Consider the following 17,884-nt stretch of genomic DNA (forward strand, 5'->3'; position numbering starts at 1 on the left):
ATGAATATGAGGACATTAAAAAAAGATCTCTAAGACCAGACACCAAAATCATAACAGGTCCTGAGTATGCTGAAAGTGGAAAAACAATGGACATGGGAGTTCTTTTTTTTTAAGAAATAAAAAGGCAACATTAACTATATACTTTTAATGACTCCATATTGTCTTGGTTTCTGCTGCTATAACAAAATACCTGAAACTGGGTGCTTTATAAACAATAGAAATTTATTTCTCACAATTCTGGAAGCTGGGAAATTCAAGATCAAGGTACCAGCACATTCACCAGGACTATATTTAAAATAAAGTCCAGGGATTTTAGTTTTATCCATTGCCACTGTATTTCTTTAAATAAAAAAAGCCATGGAAGCAATATCACAACCTATTGACAGTATACATTTCTGGGTGGCAGAATTATGAATTGAGCTTGCATGTTCTTTAAAACATTTATCAGAAAGAAAGAGAAATCAAGTAACATGAAGGTGAAGACGACCTTGCCTCTGTTTCCTCCATGCACTCCTAGCTGGCTTAGGGTGAGACTCTTATTGCTATTAGGGACATTAGTTAGTGAGTGGACACTTGTTCACCATTGATCACATAGTCCCAGAAGTCCCCACATTGGAAGTTATAAAATGCATCACAATAAATACATTGCCAATAATAGTTAAAATAAAGACACACATGATTTAAGGAAATGAATTAGAAATGAATCAGAGCAGTTGTGTGGGCAGGAGACCCTTTCACCTGATGAAAATGTTCAGTGTCTCACTACCTCCCCTTGCACGGCTAACTTCTGCCTTCTATAGAACCGTAGTATCTAGCACTTTGGAGCCCAAACAACCTGTGGCATCCTCCAGGGCAGGTGGATATCTCTTTGAAGCATCTCCTGAATTTCTTCCCCTGTTTCATTAGGTACCACTCCTAATCACTCCTTTTCACATTCCATGAAGAGGTGGTTGAAATCACACAGAATATGATGGCTTGTTTCTCTTTTTCTTTGCCATTATAGATTTATACCTTTTTCATATATTTACTGTCATTTTTGAGGGATTCTCAGGAGGGAAAGGAGATTTCAAAATAGTTCAATTTATTTTTTTAAAGACTTCAAATTTATTTTACATAGTACACTCCCTCCTTTTTTTTTTTTTTTTTACTGTGATTAAAAAAAAATCACATAACAGAAACTCTATCCTCTTCGCAGATTTTTTAAGTGCGCATTACAGTATTCCTAACTATGGGTGCAATGTTGCCCCACAGATCCCCAGAATTTTTTCATTTTGCATGACAGAAACGTTATACCTACTGAAACTTGATTGAATAGCAGCTCCTCCGTTTCTAACCTCTATCAATCACTGTGTTACTTTCTGCTTCCCGAGCACACTCTTTTACATGCTCTCTGGTTTTCCCATCCTCACAAAGTTTTAAAAACAAATAGGTGTTGGATTTAGTATTATTTCTATTGAAATTTACATTTTGGGTTCTAGTCCATCTTTTAGTAAATTGAGATAATTTCCATTCTTGGATAGTCCATCACATGACCTCCTCTGGGACAGTCAGAAATATGCTTTGATTTTTAGCCCTTGCCAAGACATTACCCTCCATTGTACTACAGCATTCTTGGGGTTTTTCTTTTCTATATTATTGTCTCCTCAAGGCCCCTTGATTTAGACTCTTGTCCCAAGGAGTCTCTTCTACAGGTTTTATATTTCCATTTTTAGATTTAATGGTCAAGAACAGTGTCCACATCTCTCAAAAACGGTAATTAATTGATTTGCTAATGTTTACTCAGTCAGTAGACGGCAGAACTTGGACAGTTGCGTTTAACTCATTCAGTATTTACAGATGTCTATGTGCCTGACATTATGCTTAATGCTGGAGGTACAAATGTGCATGTATCAGGATTTCATATATATATGGCTGGGCATGGTGGCACACACCTGTAATTCCAGTGCCTTGGAAATCTGAGGCAGGAGGATTGCTTGAAGCAAACAGTTCAATACCAACCTGGACAACAAAGCTAGGCCCTGTCTACACAAAAAACTTCAAAACTAGCTAGGGGCGGTAGCATGAGCCTTTAGTACCAGCTACTGAGGAGGCTAAGGTGGGAGGATCACTTGTGCCCAGGAGTCTGATGATACAGTGAGCTATGATCATGCCACTGCACTCCAGTCTCCGATCTGGGTAACAGAGTTAGACTCTGTCTCGAAAACATGTGGTTGTGTGTGTGTGTGTGTGTGTGGCGGGGGAGGGTTAGAGTTACAGCTTTCAATCTTTTCTGATTATGATCCATAGTAAAAAATATAGTATACTTAGTGGCCCTGTGCATACTTACATATTGATCATTAAAGTCAAAATTTCAAAACACAATACTTTCTATATGCAATGGACTTGGATATTTGTCTGTTTTTTTTATTTCATTAAAAACATCAAGTCATAATACACTGCATTGACTTTACAAGCTACTAATAGATGTTGATCAACCATTGTTTAAAAAGGGGAGGTAAAAAGGGTAAAAAGGGAGTCATTTAAAACAACTAATTTCAAATAATGGAGAAAATTATGAGAACAATATTTAATTCCAAATTCAGAGCTTCTCTTACAAATTATGCGGTGCCACTTGTTTTTAGGTTGAACTCATGCCTACCTTTTAGGCAGTTATATTCACAGATTAATTTGTGAGCACCCTGGGCCCCGACAGGACAAGACATAATTCACGTAAATTTTGGTAAATATTCAGGTAAATATTCCTTGAGTGATAGAAGACAGGAAAAGTTTGAAGGGGGAGGGAAGACAAGCCTAGGCAAGGATGGCTAGGGTGGGGAGGGCCAAAGAATTATAAAGCATTAGTCGTCCAAGTAAAGAATAATCAGAAGACGACTTACAGAATTAACTGAGTTCGGGGTAATATCATTATACTCAATCCCTATTCGGATTTTGGTCTATGGTCTCCCAGATCACTTTTTTAGTACCTTCACAGACATATGGATTCATAAAGAACATATAGTAATTATTCATATTTGTTTTGATTGATATAAACAGTAATCTTTTCTCTCAGCTCCATAAAACCTTCCCTGGTGCCCCCTGAAGGCTCACAACATCCCAGACTGGCCTCCATCACTCACTTATAATGTGTTTCGGGGTCTTGAGGGCAGGGAGCTTTCTCTTTCTTCTCTGAATACCTAGCATCCAGCTGAGTGTCTGGCATATGGTAAGTACTCACATACACATTCCTTGAATTCTCTACATCTCAATTTCTTTCACTGTGAAACAAAGTTGGGCTAAACAATCTCCAGGAGCCCTTACCGTCCTAATAATCTATGACTTTGACCGATCTGCAGTGGTCCAAGGCACTTTGCTTCACGAGAAAGCTCACCTCTTTCCTGTCATTGGCCTGGGATTATGAGTTCCAACAATAAATGGCCTGTGCAGAGTTTAGGGTCTAACCCGGCCCTGTCCGGTCAGCAAGAGAGTTTTGGGATAAGAGCAGATGAAAGCCTTGTGCCACAGCAGTGCCTGCAGCAGTGAAAGGATTCCCTCCTCCACCTCACGCCCCACTGCTGCTGCTCTCCAGCCTGCAGCTTCCTCTAAGGCTCTGGATTGGCTGGAAGAGCAACAGAGGGCTGGGAAAGAGCTTCTATATATGCCTCAGAAGGAAAGGCATCCCAGACGGTTTTGAAGTTTTCAAAGACTGGTTCTGCTGTTAAGAAGTTGTACTTAAAGCGGAGGAGCTAAGCCACCTGCCAAAATGTGCAAAGGACTTGCAGCTTTGCCCCACTCATGCCTGGAGAGGTGAGAACCAAGTTATTGCGGTTTAAGAGATGTAGATATGAAGAGTCTTTACTCATGGGAGCAGAGGTAACAGAGGTATTGCAGTTTGTGGCTAAACTGAGGTGAAGCCAGTGCTTGCAGACTGCGTATAGTCTCTTCTCTGTAAACAATATAGAGGTTTTGAAAGATCCGAGCTAGGAGGTTTATACAGTTAGAATATTTTATACACCATTTAATAACCAGAACATCATTTCCTTCAAGGAGATGCCTATTCTGTAAGTGCTTATTCTGAATAAAAACTGTATGGTTAAAGATATAGATTCTAACATCAAACTGTCTAGATTAGAATCCTGGCTCTACTAGTTACCCCTTGTGTAGCTTTGGGCAATTTATTTAACCTCTATGCAGCTCAGTTTCCTTATCTGTAAAATGGAGATACCATGTTCTCTACCTCACAGGCTGGTTATGAGGATTGAATGAATTAATGTATATGCAGCACTCAGAAGCATGTCTGGCACCTAGTAGGACTGTATAAATGTTAATTTTTATTAATGTACAGGGACTGGAAGAGGGAGGCAGGTTTGCCTTGAGGAAGGAAATTTCCCATTGTTCTTTGTTCTCTGACCTCATTAGATAGAAATAGCTGGATGGCTAGACAAAGAAAAAGCCCTTGGGATGCAGGGGTTATTTATTAGCTAGCATTCTTTTTTAGCTAAATGCATCAAAAACTTTGATGCTCCTGGTTGTCCCTAGGCTGGACAATATTCTGGAGGGAATTCTAGGTATCCAAGCTAAGTAAACAGAAGAAGAACAAATATCTTACTTGTTGGAAAACTTAACCCAACCATCCTATCTGATGGAGAGAAGTAGGGATGCTTCTCCTCTTATTAAGAATGGATTTGATTAAGCTGATTTTGATCCCATATGCATTAGGAATGTTTGTCTTGAAATACTTTGTTGTTTAATGGGCTATGACTCTGTCTCTTACAAGCTCAGGTCTTCTTTTTGTTAACTTCCACTCTAGAAATAACCTAAAAACAATTTTAAGGTGATAACATAGTAACATATAATTTTTTTTAACCAATAATACTATCTAGTAACTGAATACGAAACCTCCAGGGAGCCTTACTCTCTGAATTATGGCTTTCAAACTTTTTTTGTTATGATCCATAGTAAGAAATATAGTTTACCTAATGACCTTGTGGTCATTCACTTACATATTGATAGTTAAAGAAAAGCATAGCATATTATTATTGTTTTTAAATTTACATAAAAGAAACTTGTAGCTATTACATTGCAGTAGTTAGATCGTAACTAGGGGGTCAATACTGTCTATTGTACCAACCTGGTAGGGTTGGTTTTAAAGAGGGTAGGTTTTAAAGGTGAGTACTATCTATTGCTATCAGCCTGTTCTTTTCTCTTACCTACTGTACAGAAAGCCTAAGAAACAGGGAGAGCACAGAGCACTGAAAGGCACCCGAAACTCGTTGAATATGAGATAATGTATACTTACTTCCTTTTTCATTTTATAACTATGAGAATTGCAACTTGATTTTAATGGATGATTTTAGCCCACTTATTGTTTGAAATTGTGTACCTCATGTAGTGAATAAATCTTGCCTTATTAATAGGTAAACAGTTGACTTTAGAATGATTGTAATATCAGTTTTCCAAGCATTTGGTGATTCTACAACACATTGCTTGGCATTTGGTGAAAAATCAATAGAATTTCTATTGAAAATTTGCCATGTTAATTATTTTGCTCTATGTGTTCTCATAACTATGCATAATATTTACAGAGATATACAGATGGAACATTTCTTTCAATGATTCCTATTACTGTATTATATCTGATTCACTAGCAACATTAATATTGGATCACGTCTTTTAATGCACAGTAAATTCTTATGCACCAGGATTAACTCACGTTCATGTATTAAAGAGTGGCAAGTCATAAAGAAACAGGCTTTTTTCCCCCAGAGATTCACTGAATCTTTTATTTACTGGAATGTGGTAGAATACTGCAATTTGCGTGCACTATTATATATTATTTCATAATCTGTTTTATTTGTAAATAGGGTAATTGTAATTTCTAATTATAATGCTGTTGAGAAGAATGTTTTGGAGAAATGGAACTGTGGAGCTGAGAAGCTGTTAGAAAGGGTCTAACACTGTCTAACCTTAGAGGAAAATGATACTTGAATAAAGCTTCCAAACCTGCTTTCCATGCTCTATTCTCTGACTCCCACCCTCCTCCCCCACACCGTCTCCTGCCTTTGCATTTCTTCTCTCCATGCCACAAAAGGAACATGGGTATGCTTCAATGCTTAGACAAAAATAATTAAAAATTCATATCAAATAAATTAGGGCAGCAAATACACATTACAAAAAATCTGCTTTAAATGAAAAGCTCTGCTGAAGAGTCCAGTTCTAACTTCTATATGGTTTTAGAAATATAATTCAGTTTACAAAAAGCTGAATAACATACCATTTATTTATCATAGTGGAAAGAGTACTAGCTAAGAAGTAAGGTGTAGACTCAGTTTTGTCATTATCTGAATTTGTGTCCCTGAGCAAGTTATTTCACTTTCCCAGGACTGTATTTTCTAATTTAATAGGCAAAAGTTCAATTGATTGTTCTCTCATATGTTTTCCAGTTCCAACATAATGTAAACAAAGTGAGGTATGCACTTAGTCTCAGTGACTACTAAGAGATATAATTAAAGGAAATTTTCCTGATTTATTTTTCTGTAAAAGTTTGAGAGCAGGTGGGACATGCTGGCTCATGCCTGTAATCCCCTCACTTTGGGAGGCTAAGGGAGGAGGATCCCTTGAGGACAGAACTTTGAGGCTGCAGTGAACCATGTTACACCACTATACCCCAACCTGGGTAACACAGCAAGAGCCTGTCTCTATAAATCAATCAATTAATTAATTAATTAAAAATTAGAATAAAGTTTGGGAACAATGAAGAATCAAATAATGAAAAATAATCAAGGACCCAGTCCTGTGGTGAAACTGCTGGGCCATGGCAGAAGCAACATGCTCAGTGATTCTAACGCTGATTCATAAGAAAGCATTTATAAGAATCATTTCCTTCATGTAAGGGGAATTTTTTTGACAGCAACTCTTTATTAGTAAAGAATATAAAATAAACTTTTTCTTTAACAACAAAAAGAGAAGTGTTTTCCATAAGATTAAAAGGTGGAATATATATACTGGGTGAAGATTACCAAAATCTGCCACATAAGGTAAGAAAAACTTCAATAATTAACAGACTCACTTTTCCAAGGCACATAAGGAGAAATTTAATCCTAGAACATATTCCTTTCTCAATGTCTAGAGAAGCTTTCAGCCAAAGTCAACTTTAATATATTTGTATAAACCACTCTTTATTTGGATTTTTAAAGAATATTGCTCATTAAAATTTTAAGTAGGCCTCACATATTTTTATATGTTTAAAGAGGCAAATAATCCAAACACCTGGGTAATGAATAACCATAAGCATACAGTTTCTACCCTCTGGCTTATTGAAACCTGTACTATACGAGTGAGAATCTTACATGGTCAATGAAAAAGAAAAGAGTTGTGTCAATTGAAGATCTTATTTTTACCTACGATTTTCACTTTGAATTTTAGGCTTCTTTTGAAAATTTATTCTCATAGTCTGTTGCATTCCTCTAAACAAGTTTAAATTTTAAAGTAAATATTGCTCTTTGGGGAAATGGAAGTATCCTGAAACAAAAAGTGTTACTATTAGCCAGGTGCATTACTCATGCCTGTAATCCCAGCACTTTGGGAGGCCAAGGTGGGACGATCACTTGAGGCCAGGAGTTTAAGACAAGCATGGGCAACACAAAGAGACCCTATCTTTAAAAAAAAAAAAAAAGTCCCACAAAAATTAGCCAGGCACAGCAATTGCCCCTTTGGTGCCAGCTGTTCAGAAGCTGAGATAAGAGGATTGCTTGAGCCCAGGAGTCTGAGGCTGCAGTGAGCTCTGATCACCACCATTGCACTCCAGCCTGGATGAGAGAGTGAGACTCTGTCTCTGAACAAAGAGTTATTTAAAAAATTAAAATTCTAATAACTGCACTGGTTGCTTCATATTATGATGACAACTTTGAATTTTAGGCTTAAAATTGTGTGCTTAGGGTTATTCATTGCACAAAAGTTCGGATTATTTGTCTCTTTAAATATACAAAAGTATGTGAGTCCTACTTAAAATTTTAATGAGCAATAGTCTTAAAAATCTAAATATCATTATAATATAAAGCAATCAGTGCAGTTTTTAGTATTTGAAAGAGCTACAAGCCCTCTGCTGCTCGAGGTGACTGGCATAGGTCTGATTTCTGTTTCGGACTAAAAAGGCTGTTAAGGGTATATTGTGTTTAATCCACAGTTCACACTGGGGCTTTTGTCCATCTCAAGGGTGTGTCAATGCTAGGAATTTCAGAAGCCATAGAAAGTAAATGGGAAAGGTGATTTTCAAACATTTATTATTTTTAAATTTATTTTATATTTTTATTTCTTTTTTAAAATTTTGTTTTTAAAATGTATTATTATTTTACTAAACAATCAGTTTTCCCCTACGTTCTCTGATTTATGTGGGTCAAGTGTGGACAATTTAGAATAGAAAGGCAGCTAATAAGCAGAACTACTAATAAACTAATCTTCTGAGATTGTTAAACTTCTGAAAGCACTAGAGTGAGTCAAGGTCCCTGGGTTTGCAGGATAAATAAATACAGCGATTTCCAAAGGGATGAGCGTATTCCTGGGCTAATTGTAGAGAAAAGGTAAGCACCAAGTGTATTAAAGACTGGCAGTTAACTTGAGCAACTGATAGATCAATTGGAATGAATTGAGGAGCATCAGAGAAGCCTGAGAGAGGTCATAGCAGAGCATCTGGCTGGGTTTTGGATCATGCTTGCTGAGAGTAAGTATGAATTCAAGCTTACTATCGTTGATATACTAAAGATGTAATTGAAAACATTGCAGTGAAACTTTATAATGTTAAGAAAGTGAGTGAACTATTTAATAACATTTGGAGGGGATCACTAAGAAAAAAAGTTTATTTTGATTCCTACTGATGAAACAATATCAATTATCTCTTTGGATTGCCTTTCAAACATGTGTACCTGCCTTAGGCATAAGGATGAAAGACCTATGCCCTGCTCCCATGGAAATTTAAGCCCAGTTAGGGAGATAAATAAGAAAAACTTAATGCTCAGTGTTGCAATCTACTATGAAGGAATACGTGCATAAAGTGCTAAGAAGCACAAAAGTTGAGGTAGTAGATGGAGCCCCTCGAGTTTTGATGGATAGGGAAGAATTTACAAGGTTACAAGGATGATGCTTGAACCAAGTCTAAGAGGATAGAGGAGTGCGCCAGGTCTAGACAGGAAGAGGAGAGAAAAAGAAGACCATCTAGGCCAAGGGGACAGGCCGGTATGAGCAGAGACTCAGAGATGAGAGGGCACAGCCAATATGGCTGATGTTATGACATCTATGCACAACCTGTATTCTCTCTCAGAGGTCAGCAAGGAGGGAGAACTCTGAGTTTCTAGCCACGGTTAACCTCTTTGGCAACACGTCCTTCATATGGTTCTCTGGGAACTTCTTCAGTGCTCATCTGTTCCCAACTTTGAGGATGGAAGAGATTTATTCAGGGAAACATGGTCCTCCTCTTTGCCTAAATAATTCAATACTAAAAATATAGACTGTATTTGGCATATAGTAGGCAATAAGTAAACATTTTGTTGAAGGAATGCATGATTGAATTTACAGCAAATAGAGACAGGAGCATTTCCAGGACAGCCTGGTCTTTTCTCTGCTTTCCTTTTCTCTGGGTGTTAGGGAGACCAAGAACAGCATCGGTGGTGACGTTTTAGGCCACAATGGGAAAAAGAGTGTGTGTTGCTAAATAGAGGTGCCTGCTATGAGAGAAGGGGAGTGGGGATTAGGAGACAAGGAAAAGTAAAGTGCATTTCTATAATTTCATGAGGAAAACCGCATTAAAGAGGTGAGTCTTCTTTTGGCTGCAATAAGGTATCCCTTAGATGAGCTCTAGGAAATTGTACTGCCTGGGCTGTTCCTCACGCAGTTACTGTTGAAGCTTCCTTAGTGAATTACATCCTGTATTCTAGCAAGTTGCCCCTTCTATTCTGTCTTTCGTTTAGTCTGGGTTATGCTGAATCATTAGATATCAATTCATAACACTTTCAGATCCCAGAATCTTATATTTTGAAACATCCCTGAAAGGTTATCTTCTTCTCTGCAAGGACTACACACTATTACGGGATAGATGATATCTAGGGACAGAGTTTATTTATGACTCTGGAGCCAGTGTTAATGGTGTTTGTCTGTACTGCTGGCCAGAGAGCAAAGCGGCTAAATTTTAATTAATTTAGTCAGGATCAATCATTAGTAACAGGAACCAGAATATGGCTGGAGGCCAGAAGATAACAATTTCCTATCTCTTTCCTCCTTTAAAGTTCCAATCAGTTCTCAGGTAACATTGCATCTGCCTTACTTTGAAGGCTGAGTCAGCCAGAGGATAAAGACCAGTGAAAGCTTGATTGCTTCTGACCATGGGAGAAAGTTACCTTAAGATTACAGGATTCGGGAACAGGAAAGAAAATGTGCAGAGTAAGGAAGGATGTGAGCTCACAGTCTGTCCCCTCCCGCAAGTCCAGCGCTTGAACTGCAATGCGGTGGGGTAGAAAGAACGGTGATTGTAACTTTACCTCTATTTCTTCCTTACTCTATGAACTTAGGCAAGTCACCAACCCTTTCTGAACTTCATTTTCTCATCGGTAAATGAGGATATTTATCTTGTGGGGAAAAGTGCTATAAGAAATAAATGAAATATTATAGTAAGTTGACTAGTTTTAAGTAGAAGGACCCCTATTAAATAATTATTTTCCTTTCATCTTTCTTATCCCCTTTGTAGATAGTGAAGAAACATAATTTCAGTCAGCCAATTATGTGCCAAGGCCTTTGATGATACCCCTTTTTATCCTTTGTCATCATAACCTCATCTTTTAAAACATAATACATTTATAAAATAGTACAGTATTTTTTAAATACTTTATTCATAATTTTTCAACATATATAGATTTTAAAGTATTATTGTTACTTTTGTTTCAGTAGTTTTGGGGTACAGTTGGTGTTTGGTTACATGAATAAGTTCCTTAGTGGTGATTTCTGAGATTTCAGTGTGCCCTTCACCCGAGCATTGCACACTGTATCCTATACACAGGCTTTTATCCCTCATCCCCCTTTCAACCTTGCTCCCTGATTCCCCACAGTTCATTATACCACCCTTAGGCCTTTGCATCCTCATAGCTGAGCTCCCACTTATAAGTGAGAACATATGATATCTGGTTTTCCATTCCTGAGTTTTACTTAGAATAATAGCCTCCAGCTCCATCCAAGTTGCTGCAAAAGACATTATTCATTTTTACATGCAACATGGTGTATGTATACCACATTTTCTTTAGCCCCTCACTAGGTCAGTGGGCACATAGGTTAGTTCTATATCTTTGAAACTGCAAATTGTACTGCTATAAACATGCCTGTACATATGTCTTCATATAATGACTTCTTTTTTTTTTTTGAGATGGAGTTTTGCTGTTGTTACCCAGACTGAGTGCAATGGCACAATCTCGGCTCACTGCAACCTCCGCCTTCTGGGTTCAGGCAATTCTCCTGCCTCAGCATCCTGAGTAGCTGGGATTACAGGCACGTGCCACCATGCCCAGCTGATTTTTGTATTTTTAGTAGAGAAGGGGTTTCACCTTGTTGACCAGGATGGTCTGGATCTCTTGACCTCGTGATCCACCCGCCTCAGCCTCCCAAAGTACTGGGATTACAGGTGTGAGGCACCGCGCCCGGCCACATAATGATTCTTTTCCTTTGGGCAGACATTGGATTGGGATTGCTGGATCAAATGGTAGTTCTGCTTTTAGTTCTTTAAGGAATCTTCATACTGTTTTCCATAGAGGTTGTACTAATTTACAGTCCCACCAGCAGCGTAAAAGTGTTCCCTTTTTACCACATCCATGCCAATAGCTATTGTCTTTTGACTTTATAATTATCAACATATATTTCTTCTTAAAACACATATCAACTCTATACAAAATAATAAAGACTCATTAAAAACCATGATCATACCTAAAAATTAACAATAATTCTATAATTCACTGAATCTCCAGTAAGTATCAAAATATTTTCAATGCTCTTTTCTCAGTTGGATTGCTTGTATTAGGATCCAAAAATGTTCACATACTGAGATTTCTTAATCTTGGTCAATAGGCTTCCTGTTTACTCTTTCTTGCAATTTATTTGTAAAACACAGTCCTTTTAGACTCAAGTATAAGAGGCTATAACATGTGGGAAAGGTACTGGACGGAGAACACAGGCATCTGAGCTGTAACATTGTCTTCTACTACCTCGTGGAGGGTAAATTATGAGCCACTTCCCCTCTCCCAAGTACCACTATTATATTTGTAATAGGACATGGTCTATTATATGGTCTTTTATATTCCTTCTAGCTCTAACACCTTCTTATTCTGAATTGGGACACCATGTATTTTGAGAAAATATTCCATTTATATTCTAATTTCCTATTTCATCTAAGTCATATAGAAAAGGCTGGGAAACAAACTCCTGTATGTAGCTTAAAAGAAGATATCGCCGGGCGCGGTGGCTCACGCCTGTAATCCCAGCACTTTGGGAGGCCGAGGCGGGTGGATCACGAGGTCAAGAGATCGAGACCATCCTGGTCAACATGGTGAAACCCCGTCTCTACTAAAAATACAAAAAATTAGCTGGGCATGGTGGCGCGTGCCTGTAATCCCAGCTACTCAGGAGGCTGAGGCAGGAGAATTGCCTGAACCCAGGAGGCGGAGGTTGCAGTGAGCCGAGATCGTGCCATTGCACTCCAGCCTGAGTAACAAGAGCGAAACTCCGTCTCAAAAAAAAAAAAAAAAAAAAAAAGAAGATATCAATTAAATATGTGCAATTTTCTTCCCGTAACTTAAAAAAATCTGAATGGACTCAGTTAAGAACCTCATGTTTTACCTGGCGCGGTGGCTCATGCCTGTAACATGAGTGCTTTGGGAGGGGCCAAGGCGGGTGGATCACAAAGTCAAGAGATCGAGATCATCCTGGCCAACAGGATGAAACCCCGTGTCTACTAAAAATACAAAAATTAGTTGGGCGTGGTGGCGTGCACCTGTAGTCCCAGCTAATCGGGAGGCTGAGGCAGGAGAATCATGTGAATCCAGGCAGCGCGGAGGTTACAGTGAGCCGAGATCATACCACTGCACTCCAGCCTGGCGACAGAGCAAGACTCCATCTCAAAAACAAAAAACCTGATATTTCTTTAAAAGACCTGTGATGACAAGTTCAGAATATACTTCCAATTTGTGAAAAGTATATATTAACAGGCAGTGGAAAGTGACTCTATTTTGGTGAACTCTATGAAGACAAAGGATGGTCTCAGTTTCTTGTACAATTTGAGGATGAATTAGAATCTGAATATAACAGTTTATGATGGTTGCACTTTATTTACAGTTAACTTCATTTTTTCTTCTTCAAATGTGTAAGGTCATTGAGGGCAAGATAAAAAAGTGAACACAGACACATCTGACTTTGGGTGTGTGGTACCACAGACTACATCTATGCTACACTACATTATCTCCAGTGGGAAAGGGTGGCCCTCTCATGCTCTTCTGAATGCTGCTTAGAGGTAAACTTGTCATTTGCCTTAACAGTGCAGGAGTTTTCCTCCTTGAGGATTGGATGAGAAGGATAAGTCAAGGTTTCTAGGTCTTTACATAATTAACCAATTTTCGTCTGCCATCTGGCTAGATCATGAAGCACTGACAATTCTTGGAAGGGCTATGAAGACTGCTGACTACATAAATCCAAGTCAGGCATGTGTATGCACAGCAACTGCAGTTTTCCACCAGATTAGGAGCATATGGTTTGCCTCCAGACTACGCATTAGAAATTGGGTCTTTCCTGGAAAATCTGTAGGTGTGGTCAACCTGATTAGAGGATGCACGCATTATTAACACAGCTAATCCATGTGTGTTTTTAGGCTCATGTTCCCCTACCATAGAGCTCCTGAAAAGTCCAAACAGAGGTTATTTATTTGCAAGGCATTCTGTTCAGTTGTCATGTCTAGGTAAAATAACCTGATTTTTTTTCCCTCATTCTAAAAGGAAATATTTCAGTGTTTAAAGGAATTGACCAAGCAGCTTTTGAAAACTTTGGACAGTAGGTACTTGATAATAATGTTGGTTTCACAAATAGTAAGTAAGGCTAAGACCTTTATTCTATATTCTCCATGTTTTCCTTCCCAACTGTTTCCCCAGGCACTGCTCAAAACAGCACCTAGCCCACACAGACAGATCATTTAGAGCCTTAAAACTCTAGATTCTAGAAAGACATTGGAACTATCATGTTAGAGTCAGAAGAAGAAAAGCAGCATGAAATAAAGTAACTGTGAAAATGTGAAGTGCTCTCCCCTTCCAGTGTTTGATATTATTAGCAAAGCGTGTGGAGCTGTTTTGGTCAAGCTACCTCTTTTTGATATTTTCTTGTACCGAACATCTGTTTCTTGATGAGGCACTTGTCTATGGGATTCAGGAAGTTTAGAAAGAATCAAGATGTTCCACTAAAAAATAGCTTCCTCTATTTTGGCAAGTTATTTATGTGATAGTTTGTGAGAGATAACCAGTGCATGCGAGTGTGAGGCCACATAACCTGGATACTTGGGACAAGGTCAGCAGTGCAGGTCACACTGAAGACATTCCCGGAGGACCTGGGAGTCTGATGCTTTCTGGATGACAAGCTTCCAGAGTCTGAAATCTTGCTTCTGAATCACCCAAGTGCAAAACAAGGTGTCATTTGAACACACACATGCATGTGCACACACACACTTACAGACATACACCCTCGATATTATTTATGACTTGGATAAAAGATGGATTGTTTGTTGAAATCAGAGATTTGTACACACAAACTGAAAGTATAGCTGGGCCTGGTAGGAAGAAACAGTTTTTCTTACACGAAGATGAACACAGGGATTGATGGGAATTTTTTTCCATCTTAGTCAAATAGGGGTTTCCTATATTCATAGTTCAGATTTTAAACTAAATGGGAAAAACAAACTTTTTCTCTCTTCTCACACAACACTTCATTTCTGACACCCAATGTGTGGGCTTTCCAAACCAAGAAATTCCCTAACTTTTTGCAGTTACCAACTGCATGTTTTACAATTCAGCTGAACTCTGACGCTATCTACTTGAAGTTAATGTCATATTCCACTGGTTAAGGGCTCAGCCCGCTGTACTGCACTTCAGATGGCAATTCCAAGTTCAACTATAAATTGAGATTTCCTGTAACCTCTTCCTTAGCTTCAATAATCTGTATAATGGCTCATAAGACACAGAAAAACATTTTTACTTTTACTGATTTATCATAAAGGCTATTGCGAAGATATAGTTGAACAACCAGATGAGGAGGTACACAGGTCAAGGTATATGGGAAGGAGCACAGAGCTTCTGTGACTTCTCCGGGCACACCACCTCCCAGCACCTTGACACGTTCATTCTTGTTCACCAAACAAGAAGCTCTCTGAACTCTGTATTTTAGAGATTTTTATGGGGGCTTCATTACTTAGGCATAATTGATTATTAAGTCAATCTCCAGCTCATCTTTTCTCCCCAGAGGAAGCTTTGTTGAAAGCTCCAAACTTCTCATCATAGTTTGATTTTTCTAGTGACAAACCCTTATCCAGGAGGCCACCAAGAGTTGCCTTGTTAGAGCAAAACATGGTCTTCTGACCCAGGAATTCCAAGGGGATTTAGGAGCTTTGTGTCAAGAACCAGGGTCAAAGACCAAATACTAAAACAAAATGTGTTCCTAGCACCCTTATCACTCAGGAAATTATAAGAGTTTAGGAACTTTGTGCTGGGAGTTTATGGCCAGAGACCAGGGGTTAGACTATGACATCATAAGGAACACACTCATGAAGGCAGTAAGCTAGCCCTTCACGCCTGCACTGCCCCCGGTTTAGACAACCAATGTTTCAGTCACTTGCTCTACTTGTGCATTAAACTGTTACTCTGAGAAGGATATCTTTCTGCTCATTGTTGGACATTACAGGCTATACAGTGTGTTCCTTGGTCTGAATAAATGGTGGCTGGCTACCCAAATCACTGCACTATCTTCCTTTATTTTTTTATACCACTTTGAGCCTTTGCATCTAACACCTCATAAGCAAAGCACACTCCAGGGTCAGTGGCTATTCCTGTCAAGACCCACTTGTAGCCCCTGAAGGCTACCGGCATAAGTCTCACTTGCCAGCTGTGTTCATGGCCTTCCCACCACGGAATGTGCCACATAGCTATCCACAGTCTGTCTCTTTTGCTGACAAACAGGACAGTTCTTACTGGCATTTTGTTTTTCAGAGCGCGCAAGAAGAGTATGTCCGATTTAGTCCATCTCTGCCTTACTGCAGTACTCCCCTATCCACTCATTTCATGGACCCAGGCGACTGTCACAGGAGAGCACACACAATAAACACATATTATTGATCCAATCACCTTTCCAACCTGAAAGGGACTTCTGATGGCCAGCAGTATGTTCTACTTTAACGAACCCCTTGAATTCCCATAGTTGTCTCCATAGAGCTGGGGCCCCAGGTGGGTAACCCTTTAATGGGCTAGCCTTCCACTAACCATATGGCCAGGCAATTGGCCACTGACCATGATTCAGTAAAGACTGAAACTCAGGGCCTTTCATCATTGTTAAATTCTTCTATCATTGCTGGGCAAACAGCATGCAATTCAGCCCACTAGACTGAGCTGGTTTTTATCTTCTTTGATAGGGATCCTATATCTCCTTGTGATCTTAGCCTTCCAACAGGATGCTGTCCATACACTTTGAAACTGCTGTCCACAAACCAAGTAACTGTTTGTCAGTCAAGCACTGTTTATAGGGTATTGTCTAAATGATGATAGAGGTTGGCAGTTCCTCACACAGTTCCACAGCCAGTCCTAGGGGAAAAGGGTTCCCTGCTTTTAGATGCTGCTTCCATTCTCCAGGTATTATGATCCTGTATAAGCCATTCTTATTTCACTATGGAACTCTTCCAGGCACTGCCATCCCCATTAGAGTGTTTCTCTGATATCACCAAGACACCATGGGCATTTCAGGTTTCAAGATTATTTTATGTCCTTCAGTTACAGAGGCAGTTTCAATTAATGTCCAATAGCAAACTAATAATTGACCCTCAAATGGAGATTCTCTAGTCCAAAGTCCCAGTAGTTCTCACTGGGAGGCACTCACAGGCTTTTGCTATAAGCCTCAGTCTAAGCTCTGATAGTCTTTCAAACAAAGACTATGTGCATTCAGCCTCGACTCTGTATTGCTTAGGATTGAGCAATCTTATTGGCTCTAATCTAGCATGCTCTATTAGCATGGTTTGGAGAGTGGATTTACATGTCTTCTGTATTACAGTACTAGGTAGGGGAAGTACTCCCCAGTCAGATATAATGTTGATTTCCATAATATAACCACTTCACACAGAGCCTGCTTAAACATTCCAACTTTCATAATACTGTCACCTTCAAATTTTTTCATAATTCTATCAAATTTCAAATTCTATCAAATCTCAGATTTTTCTATTCTTTCAATCTCATTGTAGCCTAAGTGAGGACTTTGCCGATGGTTTTGGTACCACAGTGCATGAGACTCCTGTTTCTAGGAGTTCTGGAAACTTTTCTGCTCCACTCTCTGACCATTTACCCACTTATAGCAAAAGGTTTTGGGTTCCCATGAGGGGGTCAAGCTCAGAGACCCTGACCTCATTGTCAATCTTTATCTCAATGGAATAGCCTAACTTTTGCTCCAAGCAATTGCAGGTGCTGTATCTCCTTGTAATCTTAGTCTTCTGGCTTTTTAAACTTCTCTAAACTGGGGTGGACAGAAGGAACTTGGTTAGGGCCCTTTCATCACCAGAGATCACTTTGACCCACACAGCCGTTGTCAGTGTGGTGTTAAAAGTCTTGTTTTAACCCCATCAATGTTTGTTTTATTCATCGCACTT

General features: G+C 39.0%; 1 protein-coding gene across 1 annotated transcript in view; it reads left to right on the top strand.

The window, feature by feature from the left end:
* Positions 1-3,658: 3,658 nt before the first annotated feature.
* Positions 3,659-17,884, top strand: part of RGS5 (regulator of G protein signaling 5) — a 56,431-nt gene continuing 42,205 nt past the window's right edge. Inside the window, exon 1 of the mRNA XM_002760307.5 lies at positions 3,659-3,783. Coding sequence (XP_002760353.2) covers positions 3,740-3,783 — 44 coding nt within the window. The 5' untranslated portion in view covers positions 3,659-3,739. The remainder of the gene's footprint in view (positions 3,784-17,884) is intronic.

This window comes from Callithrix jacchus, chromosome 18 (assembly GCF_049354715.1).
Source record: "Callithrix jacchus isolate 240 chromosome 18, calJac240_pri, whole genome shotgun sequence".
Classification (NCBI taxonomy): Eukaryota; Metazoa; Chordata; class Mammalia; order Primates; family Cebidae; genus Callithrix; species Callithrix jacchus.